Source organism: Periplaneta americana, chromosome 12 (assembly GCF_040183065.1).
Source record: "Periplaneta americana isolate PAMFEO1 chromosome 12, P.americana_PAMFEO1_priV1, whole genome shotgun sequence".
In the NCBI taxonomy this organism is placed as follows: Eukaryota; Metazoa; Arthropoda; class Insecta; order Blattodea; family Blattidae; genus Periplaneta; species Periplaneta americana.
In genome coordinates this window covers 38177841-38198058 of record NC_091128.1, presented here as the reverse complement: position 1 = coordinate 38198058, position 20218 = coordinate 38177841, and the positions used below count along the sequence as shown (strand labels likewise).

The 20218-nt window shown below is 36.0% G+C and overlaps 1 protein-coding gene across 2 annotated transcripts in view; it reads left to right on the top strand.

Moving 5' to 3' along the window:
• Nrt (Neurotactin) overlaps positions 1-18987 on the top strand; it is a 358799-nt gene extending 339812 nt beyond the window's left edge. Inside the window, exons 10-11 of one of the 2 annotated variants that reach the window (XM_069841121.1) lie at positions 6933-7284; positions 18017-18987. In XM_069841121.1, coding sequence (XP_069697222.1) covers positions 6933-7284; positions 18017-18203 — 539 coding nt within the window. In that variant the 3' untranslated portion in view covers positions 18204-18987. The remainder of the gene's footprint in view (positions 1-6932; positions 7285-18016) is intronic. The other variant, XM_069841122.1, reaches the window with a different exon arrangement.
• Positions 18988-20218: the final 1231 nt, after the last annotated feature.

Here is a 20218-nt window from a genome sequence, read left to right as displayed (position 1 = left end):
TTTTTAATTCATATTTCACCTTTTAAAGGCTAATTGGGATTTCCCAGTTCCTGATAGAGTCAAAAACCCTGATAAAATTGATATTTAACTCTTGTGGTGAATTTCGGTGAAGTCTGGAGGGCCTAATTAGTCAAATTCACTCTCATCACCTCCACGCTGTGGCCCCCTGGAATCTTTTAAGATGAGAAAGAGAGAGTGGTGTGCGAACACCAATGGGAACTTACTGCATTTACCTTTCCCAACCCTTTATCACCTACCTGCTCAACATATATTTAGAGGATTTAGTGAAGAACTGTTTTCAGAACATGGGAGGAGTAATAGTAGGAGGAAGAAGAATAGAGTGTATAAGATTTATTGATGATATGGCGTTGTTAGCAGAAAAGGAGATGTTATCAAGGAATATATGCTACTGGAGCTAAATGACAGCTGTGAGCAGTATGGAATGAAGATAAATGTAAACAAGACGAAGACCATGGTCAAAGAAAGAAAAGTAAAGAAGGTAAACTTACGAATTCTAAATGACGCAGTAGAACAAGTGGACAGCTTCAAATATTTGGGGTGTACTATAAGCAGTAACATGAGCTGCTGCCAAGATATCAAAAGGAGAATAGCAATGGTAAAGGAAGCTTTTATAAGGAAAAGGAGCATCTGCGGACCTTTGGGAAAAAGAATTAAGGAAACGACTAGTGAAGTACTTTGTGTGGAGTGTAGCATTATATGGGGCAGAAACATTACAACGAAATGAAAGGAAGCGACTAGAAGCATTTGAAATGTGGATATGAAGAAGGATGGAGTGTGTGAAGTGGACAGACAAAATAAAAAACGAAGCTGTGTTGGAAAGAGTGGGTGAAGAAAGAATTATGCTGAAACTGATCAAGAAGAGGAAAAGGAATTGGCTAGGTCACTGATTGAGAATAAACTGCCTTCTGAAAGGTGCACTGGAAGGAATGGTGAATGGGAGAACAGTTCGGGATAGAAGAAGACGGCATTAAGATATATGGATCATGTTCAGAAACTAAAAGGAAGGCAGAAAATGGGAAAGACTGGAGAATGCTGGGTTTGCAGTGAAAGACTTGCCCTTGGCAGAACACTATGAATGAATTCAGCTTTTAGTGAATATAAAAGCATATTTTGTTACATTTTAGTAATGTGGTGCTTAATCCAAGATTCAGAAGACGAAATATCGAAAAAATGGAATACAGAAGAAATGCAGGCATTGGAATGCATTATGGTAGTTATATTGTACCGGTATTCATTGCATTCCGACAACATGCAGACAGTGCTCTGTCGTCGGCAAATGATTGTGGACGATCAACATAGCACTCCACAATCAAATACATAGCCGATTGTGCAATTGCATAAAATTGTAAAGGTTATGGTGGATGAAAATTGTGATTAAAAGAACAAATAAGGAGATAATCAAAACAAGAAGCCACTTTATGATCTGCTTTTCAAGTGCATAAGATTTTGACATTTGTTACGAGAAAGCTGCACTATGGTGAGCACGGAAGTGTTGATAGACTTCTTTGTGCTCGCTGAACTCGAATTTTGCCACCTCTCAACATTAATATAAGCACAATGATGCAATTTTCTGTTTTCTACTTACCAGCTTGGAAAATCAGACTATTTCATTTTATTATGGTGACAAATAAGAAAAACTTTGCACCAATGTTAAGTTTGTTCATTTAATGATCCATTACTCGTATATCAGGAATTACTCACTGTATCATACTAAAATTTGTACAGGATAAAGCTGCAATGTTTGTAAGAAAACTGTTGCTGATTTATCAAGAAATATAAGTTGTAAAAAAAGATCTGAATCTTTAAAATAATGTTGATTTTATTTTGGTTTTTTATGAAAATGCTTCATTTTCTTACAAACTAATGATAGAAAGATGAAAGTTTTAAATACATATCGATAAAAAAAACATTAATGAATTTGACTCACTTTAAATAATGTTAAGTCTATTACTTTGATCAGAAAAAAAAATATTTTACATAAAAGTAACAAAATGAAACTAACTTTACCAAAAAATATATTTTTTACAACTTGTATTTTTTTATAAATCTACAATATGTCAGTTTGCTTGGAAACCTTGTACCTTTATCCTGTAAAAATCTCAATAGATATCTTCATTAGTTGATGAGATAATGGGTCATTAATTGAGCAAATTTAACATTGGTGGTATAAGGCAGTTAACCTTCCCTTAATAACTGATGGTGTGTTCTCATATATAACAGAAAAACCATCAATAATAGTGAATTGCTTAACATAAAATACTTTTTTTTTTTTTTTCCGATCTTAACAGTGCATATTTTGTTATTTTTAGTGCATATGTCCTGGTTTAAAGTGTATACGTGCATATTTTGCTGTTTTTAGTGCATATGAATCCGTCCCCTAATCATTACACTATCGTTCTCGGTGGTCTAGCAGATATCGTGCTAGTCTCTGGATCCCTAATACTCTAGTTAAAATCTCACAGAGGCAGATAGATTTTAAAAGGCTATAATCCTTAGTAATCCTCTGATTGAGATTCTCACTGGTATGTACATCTATTATTATTAGACAGTGCATCTCACTTGATGATATGTGTCAGAAGAAGAACAATTGTTTGTATCCATCTGAAGTCTGACTAGTGTTAATATGTAGCTGGTTGGCGATGTATGCAATGGAGGGGGAAAGGTACTGGCCACCCTACCCCATTATCTTCTGGCCTAGTTGCCTCACAAGTGGTGCCTTCTTGGTGGCACGTGTGATGTTCAGACCTGTCTTCGGACAGTTGACTAAACAACAACAACAACAATCCTTAGTATTATATCCTCTGGGAGTGAAGTAAAACTGTTAAGCCCATGTTGCAGATTTATGGCATGTAAAAGAACCCTGTCCTGATAGAGGGCTCCAGGCAAATTTTGTCGTCCCTTTCTCGCACATAGTGTATTTTGACGCTTAATAACCTCTGCAGTTGAAAGTATCGCTGAATGCAATTATATAATTACATATAATCAGAATCAAAACAATAATAACATTACTGATATACTCTATGTTGCACTTCGATTTCTGGCAGGAACATTGAGATACATCTGCCTTGAACAGTAGGTGCTAAGTTCTGTGTGGGTTCCACGCTGTCATGAGACTGTGATTTTACTCATATAATCCAAATGAGTAATTAAATAATTCCAAACAAGCAAATAAACTTCATGTAATAACTTCTACATCGGACAGACAGGCAGATCATTTCAGACACGTTACAAAGCACACATTACAGTCATAACCAAATCACACAACACTTCCACATACGCAGAAAACATCACAAACACCAACCACACCTACAGTAACATAGACACAGACATAGAAATTTGCATATTCAACCGAAAAGCCAGAAACAAAAGACACTAAAACAATACGAAGTATACAGAGTAAAATGATTATCTTCAATTTTCAGTATTTAATTAAATTATACTTCGCACAATTTCAATAAAATTACAGAAAGGTATAGTTAAAATTTAGACAAAAATACTGTTGGAACATCTGATGAATATGGCAAGTTCTTTCACATAGCAGATTCTGAGAAAATGGGTCATGAACTGAAGCGAATTTAACATGACAAGGGTAGGACGTTTCTAACCTCGTGAAATAATAATTGGGATAAAGAATTGGAGACTTTTATTTTAACTTCTTTCAGCTTATATTTTCAATGTCCGATGCAGATGCTAGATGCTACATATTGATTACACACTTTTAACAAATTCAACAACTCATTCAAGAAAATAATTTGCTTAGTTGCTCCTAAAATAAAATTAATCTCGAAGTAGATTGTTATAGAAATATTCTCATTTGTCACATTCATACGTTAAAAGAAAAGAAAAGAAAAGAAAAGAAAAGAAAAGAAAAGAAAAGAAAAAAAACAGAAAATTGTTGTTGTTGTTGTTGTTGTTGTTTAGTCAACTGTCTGAAGACAGATCTGGACCCCACGAGTGACACATCACTCGTGAGGAAACTAGGCCAGGAGATAATGAGGTAGGGTGGCCAGTTTTTCCCCCTCCATTGCTTATATCGCCAACTAGCTACATATTACACTAGTCAGACTTCAGATGCATACACACAATTATTGTTATTCCTCTGACACAAGTGAGATGTACTGCCTGATAATACAGTAGCGTGCAAATTAATCCGAACAATGTAATTACTTATGCAAAAACACTCGAACAGGATAAAAAAAAGGATCTAAGACATACCTCAGTAATCTATGTGACCTCCCTTGTTCCTAATAACAGCTCTGAGACGATTTTGCATGGATTCCACTAATTTCCCACAAGTATTCTTCATTTCTTCATCGCGAAACCATACACCAATGAGGGCAGAAATCATCTTCTCCTTTGGAGAGCAATCCATTTTTTGCATTCTTCTTTTGCAAATTGACCACAAGTTCTCAATGGAATTGATGTCGGGTGAGTTGCCTGGCCAGGGGAGTACTGAATATTCTTCTTGTTGAAGAATTCTGTAGTTTTTCGAGACGTATGGCATGGTGCCAGGTCTTGTTGGAACACACCTCTGCCATCCGGAAATGATTTTTGCAGCTGGGGTACGATTCTGGTTTCCAATACGTGAATATATTTGTCAGAATTCATCATTCCCTTGATAGGTATTAATGCTCCAGGCCCTTCATGTGTAAAACAACCCCAAAACATTACTTTAGGGCGGTATTTGGGTGCTTGTTGGAGATGAGCTGCTGTTACTTTTTCGGATCCTTTCCGTACGTAAGAAACACGGTGGCTTCGAAATGAGACTCGTCGGAAAAAAGTACATTCTTCCAGTCATTCACTGTCCAGTGTTGATGTAATTTTGCCCACATTAAACGTTTTTTGCACATAACAGGAGTTAGCAGTTGCTTCTTAATAGGCTTACGAGCCCTTCGTCCAGCTTCCATAAGCCTACGCTGCACTGTTGTGATGTGAATATTCGCTCCAGTGGTAGTCATTAACTCGCGGGTTAAGTCGACAGCAGTTAGTCTAGGATTTAATTTACTTTTCCTGACAATTAAACGATCATCTTCAGGTGGAGTCTTTTCCGGCCACAGTTTCGTTTTTTCTGGGGTGTGATGGATCCAGTCTCCCTGTATCGTTTTATGATCGAATTAACAGTAGCCAAACTGATGTGACATTCTGCAGCAATTTGCCTCTGTGTCATGGAAGAATGCTCTGCTAATGTTATAATTTTAGACCGTTTTCGTGGAGTTGTATCCATTTGTGAAGATGACAGAATGTACACAGGATTGCAGTATTAAGTCTTCAACACAACTGAAATGCTTATAAGTACAAAATGACAGGCAAAATGTCACATACTATAAAAAAATAATGACAGACCTTCAACAATGGAATTACACGTACTACAGATGTCAATTAAAGCAGTATGAGCAGCTGTGAAGCCAACAATGACAGAAAATCTAAAAATATGTCGTGTTTGGATTAATTTGCACGCTACTGTAGATGTAGGCCTACATATTAGCCAGCATCTCAATCATAGGTTAAAATTGTATTATTGTGCCTATATTATTGTCGACAGGTGGCGAAATTCGATTTTAACGAGTGCAAAGAAGCCTATGAACACTTTCTGTAACTTCTACTCCAATCTTATTGCAAAAATCTTATGCACATGCCGAGTAGACAATAGAGTGGCTTCTTGTTTTGAATAACTGTTCTTTCAATCACAACTTACATCCATCATAACATCCCAATATTGTAAATTTACACCAGAGGGAGCAATGCACTTACTTAATTGTTGATTGCCAAGAATTTGTCCAAAATGATTCACCAACAACATTGTAATAAATAAAATATAACTCCTGTAATGTGTTTCAACATCTGAGTTCCTTCGGTATTCCATTTTTCCGATTTTCTGTATTCTTAATCTTGGTTGAAGCACCACAGTGTTAAAAAAATATAAAATATGCTTTTATATGCGCTAAAAGCTGAAATATGCATTAACTCCTTCAATATGCATAGGTATATAAGTTATGTACTATAAAATTTTGACCTATGGTTACAGATAACTTGAAATGCATTTATATATAGTGGTAGTGGTAGTGGTAGTGGTAGTGGTAGTGGTAGTGGTAGTGGTAGTGGTAACCTGGTAGAGATAAGGCCATCAGGCCTTCTCTGCCCCTCTACCAGGGGATTACAACTATAACATGAACAATAAAATTACAATTAATATTAAATTTACAATTACAATAAAAATTAAAGTACGACAAGAATACCTGATTAATGCAAGCTAGACATTTTATCATAGAAGTTAAGAACAAAGAATATTTTTGTATTTACTGAATTACAAATTAAGCCTACAATAACAAAATTCTATAGTCATGAAATTACCGGATATTGAAATATTTTGTGATAGATTAAGAGAACTATTTACAAGAAACCATGTCTGAACGAGTCTCAATTACTGACCAAGTGCCTAGTAAGTTTGCGTTTGAGTTGAATTTTATTTCGACAGTTCCTGATGCTAGCAGGTAACGAATTCCAGAGTCTTGGCAGGGCTACTGTGAAAGAGGATGAGCATGAGGAGGTGCGATGGGATGATATTGTTAGTATTGTTTCATGGCGAGAGCGTGTGTTCAGATTGTGGTTATATAATGGTGCCGGTAGCATATGATTTACAACTAGGGAATAAAACATGCAAAATGCTAAAATCTGTCCCCTACTGATAATTTACTGCAGGAACAGTAGCAGTAACGTGATTGTTGATGCCGATAACACTGCATTTTGGAGGTATAAAAAGTGAATATTTGACTGTACTTAATTATAAATGTATTAGGCTGTAATTTTTACATAAGACAAGATTATTACCCGATCCACATAATGTATATATTATTGATTCTTCCAAAGCTTATTTACTGGTTATGTAACAAGATTTATCATGTGGTGTGCAGGGTCCACAGTGCATGCAGATGTGCCACCAAAGCTGTATGACAACTGGACTGGAGAACAAGTAGAGAACCATGTGAAGTCCAGCGTCGTGGGCAGCAAGAACCTGACAAGTGAGGCTCTGCACCGGTATGGTGCAGACTGGCCTGGGCTGATCGCCATGATTTCAGATATACGCACTGTATGTCCACTTCTCTACCTGTCTCTCAGCTACAAAGAGAAGATCATACCCTTCTATCTCGTGAACCACACCAGGATCTCGTCACACTCACAATCTTCAGAGCCTTTGGCTGATGTGTCCGTTGATGTGGAGGCCATTCTGGGACAGTATGAGGGAGAGACACATTCTCAGAAAAAGTAAGTAGAGCCTCGAAAATATAATACAGAGAGAGAGAGACAGGAAGTCGCAGGTTCGATTCCCGCTCGAGGTTGTGAAATTTTTCTTTCATACCATGGCATGATTGTGACTATAATAGTATTTAAAAAATTCATTAATATGTCACATCAACGGACGTGTATACGTCACCAAACATCGTAAGATGAAGATTGTTTTTGTGTTTGATTAAAGTGTTTTAAGTCAGAAAATGATAACTAGAAGAACCAAAAATGATGCCCCCATTACTGAACAGCAGAATGTTTTGTTGACATTTGGTCTCTTTATGATCGATTATGTGACACTGTCCCTCTGATTGAGGTTCTGGCTGATATGTACATCTATTATCAGGCTGTACATCTCACTTGACGGTATATGTCAGAGGAAGAACAATTGTTTGTATGCACCTGAAGTCTGACTAGTGTAATATGTAGCTAGTCGGTGATGTATGCAATGGAGGGGGAAAGGAACTGGCTACCCTACCCCATTATCTCCTGGCCTAGTTGCTTCATAAGTGATGTCTTCTTCGTGTCACTTGTGAGATTTAGACCTGTCTTTGGACAGTTAATTAAACAACAACAATGTGATACTGTTCATATCGACAATTGAATGATCAGCTCACAATAAATCTAATACTTCCTGTTACAAATAATTCTGGAAATGTCTGCCACGTTGTCGAAGGCATGCTTTACACCTCATGAAAAAATTCTGAAACACATGCTGCAGCTAATCATGTGTAAGTGAGCTGATTGTTACATTTTATTTTCAGAATTTTTAAGTAGGGTATACGAAGAATATGTACAAGGTAAAATATATCCGAATTTTGATATTTATTTGTCAGCGATCTTTACAATTCATAGTTATGGTGGTCCTTTACATTTCTGCCTTTCGACCCACCATCCTTTTAATATACACCACCCTTTTACTCTATGATAATATGTTCACTTGCCTAGTATTTCCTGATTAGTTCCTATTCTACTATTTAACTGCTATCTATCCTTCCCTGTCTGTCCTCTTCTACGTATTCTCTTTCATATCTAGACTGTCTCCCTTCCGTTTCTCGCTGTCCTATTAAATATTGCATATTCCTTTCCTTAATAATTTACATTATTATTATTATTATTATTATTATTATTATTATTATTATTATTATTATTCATTCATTCATTCATTCATTCATTCATTCATTCATTCATTCATTCATTCATTCATTCATTCATTCATTCATTCATTCTTAAATCTACCTACTTTTAATCAGTCTTTCCAAGCTATTTTCTCCTAAATTATTTGTCTACATCTCCATTTTCGTTATTTTACAACAGTTACCTCTTTGCATAAATTTATTTCTACAATACTTCTACAGTTATAGCAACCCTGATGCTGCTCCCAATCCACAACAATGAATCACGTGAAATATCTAGTTCACTTAATTACACTTCCAATTTCTCTCTCTTCCACTTCTCATTTGTTCAGATGTTCTTTCACTTTAATTCCCTTTTATTCATTGTTTGTATGTATACCTTACTACACTCTTACACTATCTTCTCACACTTAATACTTTTTTTTTCTCTTCCTATTCTATCACTTTTGCCGCTCCTGACTTTCTTGCACTCACTTTTTAGCACTCTTCTTCCTAATCAGTTCCATCCTCCTCACTATTCCGTCCTCCATTTCGCAATTTAATAACCTCTCAAAGCCCTATCTATTCTGCCCTCACAATCACTAATATTTGGTAGTCGCTTCCTTCCTTTGCTCGTTCTTATCATGTCTTCTCTTGCATTTCCTCCGTTAGTCTTGTCTATGCTCCTGGCCTCAGACATTTTTAGCTATCTCCATAATGCTTCGTCAGCAGTACCTATCTTCTTTCTGTCTCACGTTTTGCTTTTCTCCTTGATTTATTAGATCCGAATTAAGGTCGAGATATTTAAATTCAGTCACTCAATGGCACAACAGCACAAAGCTGGATAGGCTTTTCTCCGCAAACCCTGCACTCTTCAATCTTCCCTATTTTCCGCCTTCCTTTTATTCTCCATGTACAATTCATATATCTTAATAATGTCTATCATCTGATATCTTCTTCTGCCCGAAATGTTCTCCCATTCACCATTCCTTCCAGTGAATCCTTCAGCAGACAGTTTCTTTTTAGCCAGTGACCCAACAAATTCCTTTCTTCTTGGTGTTTTTCTTCACTCTGTCGTATTGTCTATGTTTCTGCCCCATACAATGCCACACTCCATACTAAGCACCTCACTATCTCTTCTTTAATTCTTTTTCCACAGGTCCGCAGAAGATGCCCCTTTTTCTATTAAAAGCTTCCTTTGCTATTGCTATTGCTAGTATATGAAGCTTCCCACTACTTGCTCTAGTGCCTCATTTCGAATTCGCATGTTCACCTTATTTTTCTTCCGATAACCATGGTTTTCATCTTGTTTGCATTTATCTTCATCCCATAGCCTAATGCTCACAGCTGCCATTTAGTTCCAGTAACATATCACATAGTATCATGTCCTCTTCTGCTAACAACACCACACCATCAGCAAATCTTATGCACTTTATTCTTCTCTCTCCCACTACTGGTATCATCTTCCCCATGTTCTGAAAATAGTTCTTCACTAAAACCTCGAAGTAGATGTTGAACAGGGTAGGTGGCAGAGGGCATCCTTGTAATACTACTCTCCCTGTTACATTCCTCTGAAATTTCTTATCGTATCCCGACTGTGACTGATAGATTATTATTTAGATTACTGTTCTCTCTTTTCAATCCACACCAGTGGCGGCTCCTGCATATTTCTTAAGAGGAGGAAAGAAGTTAACAGCACTAAATGACACCTTCTTGAATGAAACATGCTACAAATTAGCCTACATGCATACATGTAAGACCAGATAGTGTTGGGGTTGGCCTTCCCTTCTGTATAGCAATAATCTGTTCTTGTAAACTGAGTTTCCTAAATTGTCCAAAATAATTATGTTTTCACTTCCATTCATTGTTGAATAATTGCACAAATTAACAATTACAAGGAAATTCATAACCTCGTAGCATTTTTCAAGCACACTACAGCATCACACGTGTTGGAAGAGACTAGCTACTAACTCGTAACCAGAACCGTTTTACGGAAATGGAAATGGGAATGGGAAATAATCTGAGGAAAGCGAGAACACTGCACCCACCCACGTGGTCTGTGTTGCCACATGTACATTTTATAAGTTCAGTATCACATGCTTTTGAAGAATGTCAGTTCTTGTAAAGTCATACTATCATTATTGTTCAAAGCTGCCGGTGGCTGATTAATTTTTTATGTTAAAAATGATGTAGTTTGGAGTACCTACTTTCAGTTTCAAATATATTTGTACAAAACTGACAACTTGGCTGTTGCCCTGTCTAGTAAACAATGAATAGAAGTGAATTCCAGGGCCCAACTACATAAAACTACTTCCTCTTTGTTTTACATAAACCCGACTTTAACTTTCAAATACCCACGAAAGTTTCAAACCATGAATAGTAGCCTATATAAAGTGCAATGAATAATATTTTTGATTTATAATTTTAAAAAAGTTTACATGGTGTCTTTCATAGCGTTGCATTAAAACTGTTTTTGTTGTGTCTCCTCCTAGATGTGTTATAGTCCGGTTGAATGCAACATCATTAGGTGGCAGCGGTAGCGAGGTTGCTGCACGACCGGTCGGTTTCTATTTCCCGCCCATGACTGATTCAGAGGAGGATCTCCTCCCTCTCCGTTCATTTACTTGCTTTAAAACTCTGCTTCTTTCTCTGGCCGCTAGTGCACCGTTGTCTATGTGTGTTAACTGCAGTAGAGGAGGAATGGAGTTCCTTTCCTCTACACAGACAATCTCGCATCTTTCTCACAGTTTTCTAGCAGCACATGAGCGCGTGTCGTTTAAAACTCGATCAACCGAGTTTTTCTTATAGCTGTGAACTTAAAAATTATCAAATCTTCCTCGAATTTCAAGGCACATATTTTATTTGGTATTTACTTTCAAAAGAAGAAAATGTGAGGAGGACGTTCCTCCCTTCCCTCCCCCGAGGAACCGCCACTGATCCACACCAATTTTCTTCAGGATCCCCAGAAGTTTTTTCCAATCCACCCTGTTACCTTCCTTTACTATTGTGCCATAAAAGTATGTCGTAATTTGATCATTAAAATCGCGCTAATATCATCAAACCTTTCTTCAGTCTTTCTTCTTCTTCTTCTTCTTCTACATTCTTCTTCTTCTTCTTCTCCTCCTCCTCCTCCTCCTCCTCATCATCATCATCATCATCATCATCATTATTGTTAAGAACTCGTCATTCATCACATTGCACCCTCCCCCCCCCCCAGCAATGTTAGTACTGTGTTATTACGAGGCAATGCCACTCCACAGATTTCGTTTCCAATAGGCCATGTTATTTTATGTTGTAATTAACAGCTTACCAGCCACAAGCATAACTCAGGTGTAAGAAGCTGCTCTCCACAATCCTTGTTCTTATCTCGCCAAAATATTATACTGCTATCACCAATTCCACCAATGCTACGTAATCCAACTCAATCAGTCCCATGTTGTCAATGAAGTGAACTAGTTGTCTGACCTGGACTTCATGCTAGCAGATGAGTGGGGCTATGTAATACTAGTTTATGATTCACAGTCACATTAATAATTTGGTTTGTTTCATCACATGTATTGTATCATCAGCTATCTTGTAGAGATCTTTTTCAGTGCACAATGTCCTACTAGAAAATTGAAACTCTATATAAATTTCAATAGCGCTCCGTTTCATTTTCCTCGCATTCCTGCAGATGCACATGAAAACTTGGACCTATATACATGTTTCATGTTACTATCAGAAGTGAAGTCTGACATAGGATACTCCAAGTTGTACTCGTCCAAAGCAGTCTATTTCTAAAAAGGAAGTGTCACTGGGAAAGAAATAACCTACAGACTGCCTGCCATGATACGCCAAGAGCAATGTTACGGTGAATAAAAGATCTACAGCAGTAGTCGTCGCCACTCACTGAAATGGGTACCGGTAAGAAGTGTATCAGAATATGATCCGTCGTGCAGAAGGTAGAGGGAGAAAGCATACCCACCAGCAGCCACAGCTGCATGCTAGTGCAGCTCTTATCTGTGGGTTGGAGACACTAGTCCGAGGGTGCACTGTGCTGATGACTGCTGATTTACTGTTACAATGTGTCACACCTAGATGGGGAGGCTTGGGTTTATGACAGAGAAGTTAAGTATCCACCAATGGAAGTATAACAAAAATTATTGCGTGATGTTACAAAAAAATTAATTTCGAGATTTTCACGGAAATATACATTTTCAACAATCCTGATAATGAAAAGTTTGTCCTGAAAGTAGTTCAGTTGTTGTTTTTCAAGAGAAATGAGGGGTATTTTGATCGGTGTTCATTATAGATGCCTGTTGCTATTAGCCAGAGTTGGGGTGTAGTCAATATATACTGCAGGGCTGTGTCTTCTGCAACTGGTACTGATGATTTTAATTTACTTCTTTTATGGTTTATGGATGGACAGTATAGAAGAATGTGTTCCAGATCTTCATCATGATTATTACATCACAGACAAGTAGGATTATCAGAAATGTGAAATCGGTGTAAGTACAATTGAGTGACAATGTGACCTGTTCAGGCTTTTGTTAAAAATGTTTGAACATGTTTGGGCAAGTTTTTGTACATTTCCAGGTCATTTGGTTTCTTTTGTACAGACTGTAAAATGTTTCCTTTGTCAGAAGAGAGCCACTTCTTGATCCATAAGTTTGTAAAATGAGACTTTACTGAAGCAAAAGCACTGGATAGAGATATCACTTGAAGAGGTTGTGGTTGCAAATATGTTGCCTGTTTTGCAATATTATCAACTTTCTCATTTCCAGGTATATCACAATGTCTAGGTATCCATTGAAATGTTATTTCCTTTTGGAATTTCTTTAGTTTACTTAGTTGTTTCTGAATTGGAATAATTCTATGTGTGTATAGGTTTGGTACCGTACATATTTAATTATATTACATATAGCCCCCTTGGAGTTGATAAGTATGCAAACAGATTTTTCAGGAATTTGAGTAACACACTGAAGAGCAGCATCAATAGCTAGCAATTCAGTGTCAAGACTGGAGGAGGATGAACATGGTATGAAATAACTGTCTTGATATTGTGGAATATAATACCCTGCTCCTGATGTCCCATTATTAGGATTTAGAGATCCATCTGTATAAATTTGAAGGTGATCCTTGTATGTGCTGCAGAGTAGTTCCATGGCATCTAACTTAAGAATGTATGGAAGATCATTTTTGGAATGATTTCCTGGAATTTGTATGCTATGTTCTGGAATCACCCATTTCCATGGAGGAATTTCGTTCACAACTTGAGTTTTAGCAATGAGCGTGTCTGTGATATAGATTGGTATTTCTTCTTTGTTTATTATATAGAAATTACACAGGTTATTATCTGACAGTATGAAGAACATCTAAGATCTGGATGAGGCTTGCAATTTTAAATGTATTTTTAGATCCTTTTGTAATACATAGTGTCTGATTGGTTGAATATTACATTCAATTTCTAGGGCAACAGTTGATGTGGTTTTTGGTACTCCTAGGCATAATCTTAAGGCTGAGTTTTGAAGAACAGACATTTTTTGTAGATGAGTTGCTGATGCTCCTCCCCATATTTCACATCCATAGGTCAATTTTGATCGTATATAAGCATTATAAAACAAGTCTACAAAGACCTAATTCATAAAGGTGGTGATGATGACGATAAAATATCAGATATGATGATTATTATTATCAATGAAACAATGGTGGAATCCTGATAGAGGAAATGGAAGTACCCTAAAGAATCATATATATTGCAAAACAATATGATCATATATAAGCATTATAAAACAGACGCATTGTCGTGATATCTGTTCCCCATTTCCTATTAGCTATGATCTTCAAGAGATTTAATTGTGGTGGACACTGCGAAGCAACATTGGTTAAATGTGTTTTCCATAAAAGTTTTTTATCAAAAATTAATCCTAGGATCTTAGGAGTTGGATTGTACTGAATTTCTTGATTATTCAAATAAATGTGAGGTTTATAGTTTTTTAAGCTATATCTTCTTGTGAAGACAGCATATTCAGTTTTTGATTGTGAGATAGATAGATTCCATTTGGATGCCCAATGACTGATATTATTTACAGCTGTTTGCATAACTCTTAATGATTCGAAAAAGCATTACAACCTTTCTACTGTCTCCTTTCCTCCCCACTGCAAATGTGACGTTGCACAGAGACAGAGATAAAATAATTATAAAATCTGTACGTTGATCTGAAACTGTACATTTTACGTAAAGTCGTGTCTGTGTGCACTTTCACTTGAATTTCAGAGACAGCTAACTATAAACAGGAAATTTCCTTGTTCCCAGTCTGAACCTGTTGGGATGTCATCATGAGCCAAAATTTCTCTCTCTATTGGTCGTACCAAAGAATCTCAATATATATTGTATATAATTTAATTTATATTGGAAGATTCAGAACATAATTATACGATGTTATTTTCAGTCGACTTAAATACATTCACATACTACATTAGCAACATGACAAAAGTATTGTGACTTATTTTTTTAACTCACAACAATGGAATTTTATTCTTCCAACAATAGTTCCTTTCTACAATTCGCCTTAAACGCTCTCGTCAACAATTGGATTTTCACTCAACACAATATTCGTTATAGCACTCCACCGACGACAATGACAATTTACTTGGACTATTACGAACAACAATGAACTATTAATCTTAACTACTATTTACAAAGCACTATTTACAAATCAGAACTATCAGTTCTCGGTTCACAGTTCTTCTGGCTCAGTCACTCGAGTTCACAGTATCTCGAACCACAGACCTTCAGAGGCAGTCCACTGTACTCGAACTCAGGTCCCTCCAACTGCGGTCCACTGCACTCGAACTCAGGTCCCTTCAACTGCGGTCCACTGGCACTCGAACTCAGGCCTTCGGATGCTGATACAGTTGCGGACGCACACTCGAGTCGAACTCCGGTACACAAGACTGGCTTGCTTGCTCTGGTTTTCTCACTGACTGGCTGACTAATCAACTGAAAACTGCTGTCGTTCCTTCGCGACCGTAATTTATAACCACAGCGACGTAGCCTCGAAAGTTCGAATTCGCGAGTCTTCCACTTCGACGGATTTCTCGGCCTCTCTAGGCAAGCAGAAGATGCGCGCACAAACTCCCTCTCCACTCTCTCGCCGCGCGCCGTCCCAAAGTGCTCCGCGCGATCTTCTCTCTTGCGGGACGCTGGTCGTGAGTTCGAATCTCACGTCGCTGTCACAGTATCATTGAAGTGCTTTTTGATATGTGTAAAATATTTTTTTCCTCCACTCCTTTGTATAAAATATATTTGAGAATGTGAAAAACACGCAGTTTTTAAGTTAATGTCTGCAACTTTGAGCAACTGTCCTTAAGCTTCATTTTAATAAATGGCCTTTACAAATGCTAGTCGCACTAAAATTGCAGTTGCTTAAAATCGAAAGGCATTAGTGGGTACCATAGGAATACGTGGGATGAAAACATCTTCTTCTTTCGTTTTGCCAGTTAATATTGTCACTTCTATTAGGTTTTGCTGAGTTTTTTTCACACCAATTCTTGTTCCATTACATAATTTTGGTGGGTCAATATTTCGCAATAGTACAATTTTATTGGTGATTCAATATTAAGTACGGTATTAAATTATGTGGTAGCAATCCTTGTGGTTCCAAAGAATTAAAAAATTCAGTTATAAAACACAGCCTGCTTACTACCTACAAGTGCATTGAGAAATTCATATGGTCCTGGACTGTGTAAAGATAATTGCGTGAATTGTCTAGATTTTGGCCTTCATGATGTATCAACACTGTTACTTAGTAATTTCGTGTTATAATTTCCATGGCTTCGTGAAAGTCGATGTTGAATACAACAGACAATAATAAAAAACAATTGACTATAGAAGATTGCATTTTAATATTATGCATGAATGTTTGATCCTATTTATTTCTATTTTTTATTTTTTAATTATATTAACGTCCATTTGCACAATTTTAATGTAACCTATGTTTTTCTCCTGGTTATGAAGGTTAAATGTGCAAACTTTGGCACATATCAGTTAAAACGTGTAGATTTGTATAGAGAACATACATACATACATACATACATTCATTCATTCATTCATTCATTCATTCATACTAAAGTGTCGTATAATAACCTACTAAAATAAATAAAAAATACATACATACGTACATACATACTAAAGCGTCGTAAAATAACCTACTAAAATAAATAAAAATACATACATACATACATACATACATACATACATGCATACTAAAGCGTCGTAAAATAACCTAATAAAATAAATAAAAATACATACATACATACACACCCAGATTCACTTTTATATATTAAGATTCATGTATAGGGCTGTACATAAGCTATGTAAGTACGGTACATACCCAATATTTTCATGACTATTGTGTGTATAACATCGAGTGAGTGAACAAACAAATGAATCCAGAAATGCATATAGAGTGTTAGTTGGGAGGCCGGAGGGAAAAAGACCTTTGGGGAGGCCAAGACGTAGATGGGAGGATAATATTAACATGGATTTGAGGGAGGTGGGATATGATGGTAGAGACTGGATTAATCTTGCTCAATGGTGGGACCAATGATGGGCTTATGTGAGGGTGGCAGTGAACCTCCGGGTTCCTTAAAAGCCAGTAAGTAAGTACTGGTAAGTAATGAAGGGAATTGGGAGAAGAAACAATTAAAAGGTATGAGGTCGCTCGTCCTTGCAAAGAAATTTGGAGCTTAGAGGAAATCTCTATGTGAGCTTCAAGCATAAGAGCTACTTATATAACGCCAATTTTCGGCATTTCATTTGAAGGAACAATACAAAATTTTGAAGTGAGAAAGCCAAAAATAGACGTATCCTAATAGTTATCACATGAGGAGGAGGAATAGCACAAGCATGACTGAACATTAGCAGGACAGACTTGCCGAAGATGTTAAAGCCTGAGCAGATTGAGTGGGAATAAGGGTCCCACATTCATCACTAGACAAAGGATCCGAACCCTTGTGCTGTGCAAATGACACTTTTTTTTTCTTTCCAATCTTCAAATCCCTTGTCTTTGTTTTTCTGTTGTGCATCCTCTTCCTTCATCTTTGCACTTCATTTTGCCTTTGCTTCTCGCCCTTCCTCTTCCTTATTTGTCTTCATGGATTGGGCTTTTGTAAGTCATTCCTTCTCCAATACCTGTCACAGGCATAATTATTTTGATAATTTTAGGTTTTCTTTTAGTTAGGTATCGTAATCCTTATGGTTTCTATTTTCCTTACTGCCAATCCCTTTATGCATAATTTAAAATCTCGATATATATTCAAATTTTCTGCAATGTTTTATTTATAATTTTATCATTACTTCTACATATAGATAAGATAGTTTCATGAAATTAATTTCTGATTATTTATTTATTTAAAATTTTATACACCATTGTTATATAGGCCCCTCGCACATATATCTGCAATGCCATTATTTTATAGAATTTAATTTTTTTTATTTTCTAAATGTTCCACTCTAATTTCACCTCAGTTTACAGCCAATTTTGAGGCAATGCTGTGGTGATAAGCATGTTCTATGAATAGATTTATCACATCAAGCATGGTTCTTCTTTCAGATATGTGGAATCAATGCAAGAACTTTTCTACCATTTTGTGCGACATGGTTCGTTGAAGAATGAAAAATCACTTGGCGTAAACCAGGGTTTGTTAATAAATGAAAATGTCATTCCAATTCGCAGTTTCTCAAATTGTGAATTTTGGTTTGCCAAAGACATTGCACCCAGGCATGGCAGAATTGATTGAAGCTCTGTCTTATATCCAAACTTAAGAGAAGATACTAAACAGATAACAGAAGATACTGATGGACAACACTGACAGGAAGGACTTTCACATTACAGTACAAAGTTGATTAAATCTGTCTCTAGCATGAATAGATTAAGCGTAAATAATTGCTGGTAAAGTAAGAGAATATAACGTACCGGTACTGAGTTATTTTGATTGTATATTGGAAGTTATCAATAAGTATTGTACATATAAGACTGAATTTAAAGAACTACGAGCACAGTACACGTCTGCAATGGATATGACACTCTAAAAATACTTCCTTTCAGACCACTGCTACAATTTCAAAGTCATTAGATCAGTGAGCAGGAATGTTGTTTAAAGAGAATAACAAATTTGTCTTACTTTGTCCACTCTGACAATGTTCACAATTAAATAAATATCACACATATTTAGAATTTTAATTATTTCCTCATAAAAACAGTGTTCTTAAATTAATCAGACTGGATTAACATTTTAATTTTCGTGGCAGTGCCAGGCAGGGCTGAATGGGACTACATAATAAAACATCAGGAAAGAGCTCCGTTAGTATCTAATTTCCACCATACTGTGGCTACTATATAAAATAAATGCACTATACATAAGTTTGGCAACATATGCTGACATAATTTTAGAGTGAATTACCGCAATACTTAATTTCTCATAGATGAAATATGCAGAAGGCATGTATGTTTATTTGGTACGGTAATTAATAGGTAATATTTCGTCAGTTCATTAACTTCTCAATCAACAGTACCTAACGTAATTCTCTTCCCCTGAAATGCAAATAAACATTTAGCATATCAAACCATTCTGAACAAGATAGATAAGGCTTGGCTGAGCATAAATATAGTTTCGCTACTAAATATCGCCCTTTTGGTCTGTTATAGGCCTATAGTTAGATAATCTAAAAACTTGACTTGCACATGGTAAGACATTATGGTAGGGCATTATTTTTCGAGAAAGTTAAGAGACAAGAAAATAGCGAAAAGAATATTAGGCCTACTCCTAATACCCTATAGTTTTTCCAGAAGTTTTTTATACATCAATTTGTAAATCATGGAATGAAAATAATCAACTATAACATTTTTAATAAGGTTAAGATAAATCTTCTCCCATTCAGCCGCAAAGTGCTGAAATTCTGATGTGTTGGTACTTTGTAACAATAACGACCTTGAATGTCCAAACTAACTAGGTACGGTATATATAAAGTCGAAGAGTTTGAAAGAAAATGTCGTTAAACACATTCAAAACTCATAAACTTTCTTTTAATTCAATAAGCGTTGCTTATACCAAAGACATCATTTAATTTTATATGCTCAGCATGCAAATGTAAGGGAAGAGTCAAAATATCAAAACATTTACTTGCCTTCTTTTCAGAATGACCATTGCGATCTTCAGTATCTAGTACAAAATGGTCAAACACAAAATAAATTCACTAAAAAAATAATTGTATTATATTAATGATTGTATTAGCCTATATTAATTTAAGATTATCCTCCAATATAAAATGTGACTAATTTTAAGATTTTGAAGCCACAACATATATAGTTCTATTGCGTAAATAACCCTAACTGATTTGTAACATTACGTTGTACCTACTATAATTTTTACTTTTACATGTATCTATCTTATACAATGTAGCAGAAATTAAACTTATATCTATGTGTTCTGCTAGGAATCATTTTCAGTGTTATATGCATTGTTCCTTTATTTATGATGAATAACATACTATAAAAATATTATGACATGTACTTCTCAACCATGATACTCATATAATTACAGTATGTCCTTGTATGTAGACATAAAAAATTGATCTGAGATAAATGGCAGTTGGTATCCTCACATACAAGTATGTTATCTTACAATAGTGGATAAAAGAATTTGTTGAAATATTTCAGATACTTTACTTATATAATTACATAAGAATGTCAATTATCGAATTCAGCTTGCTCTTGAAGTTACAAAATTGGTAAACTTTTTTCTCATAGGTTAAC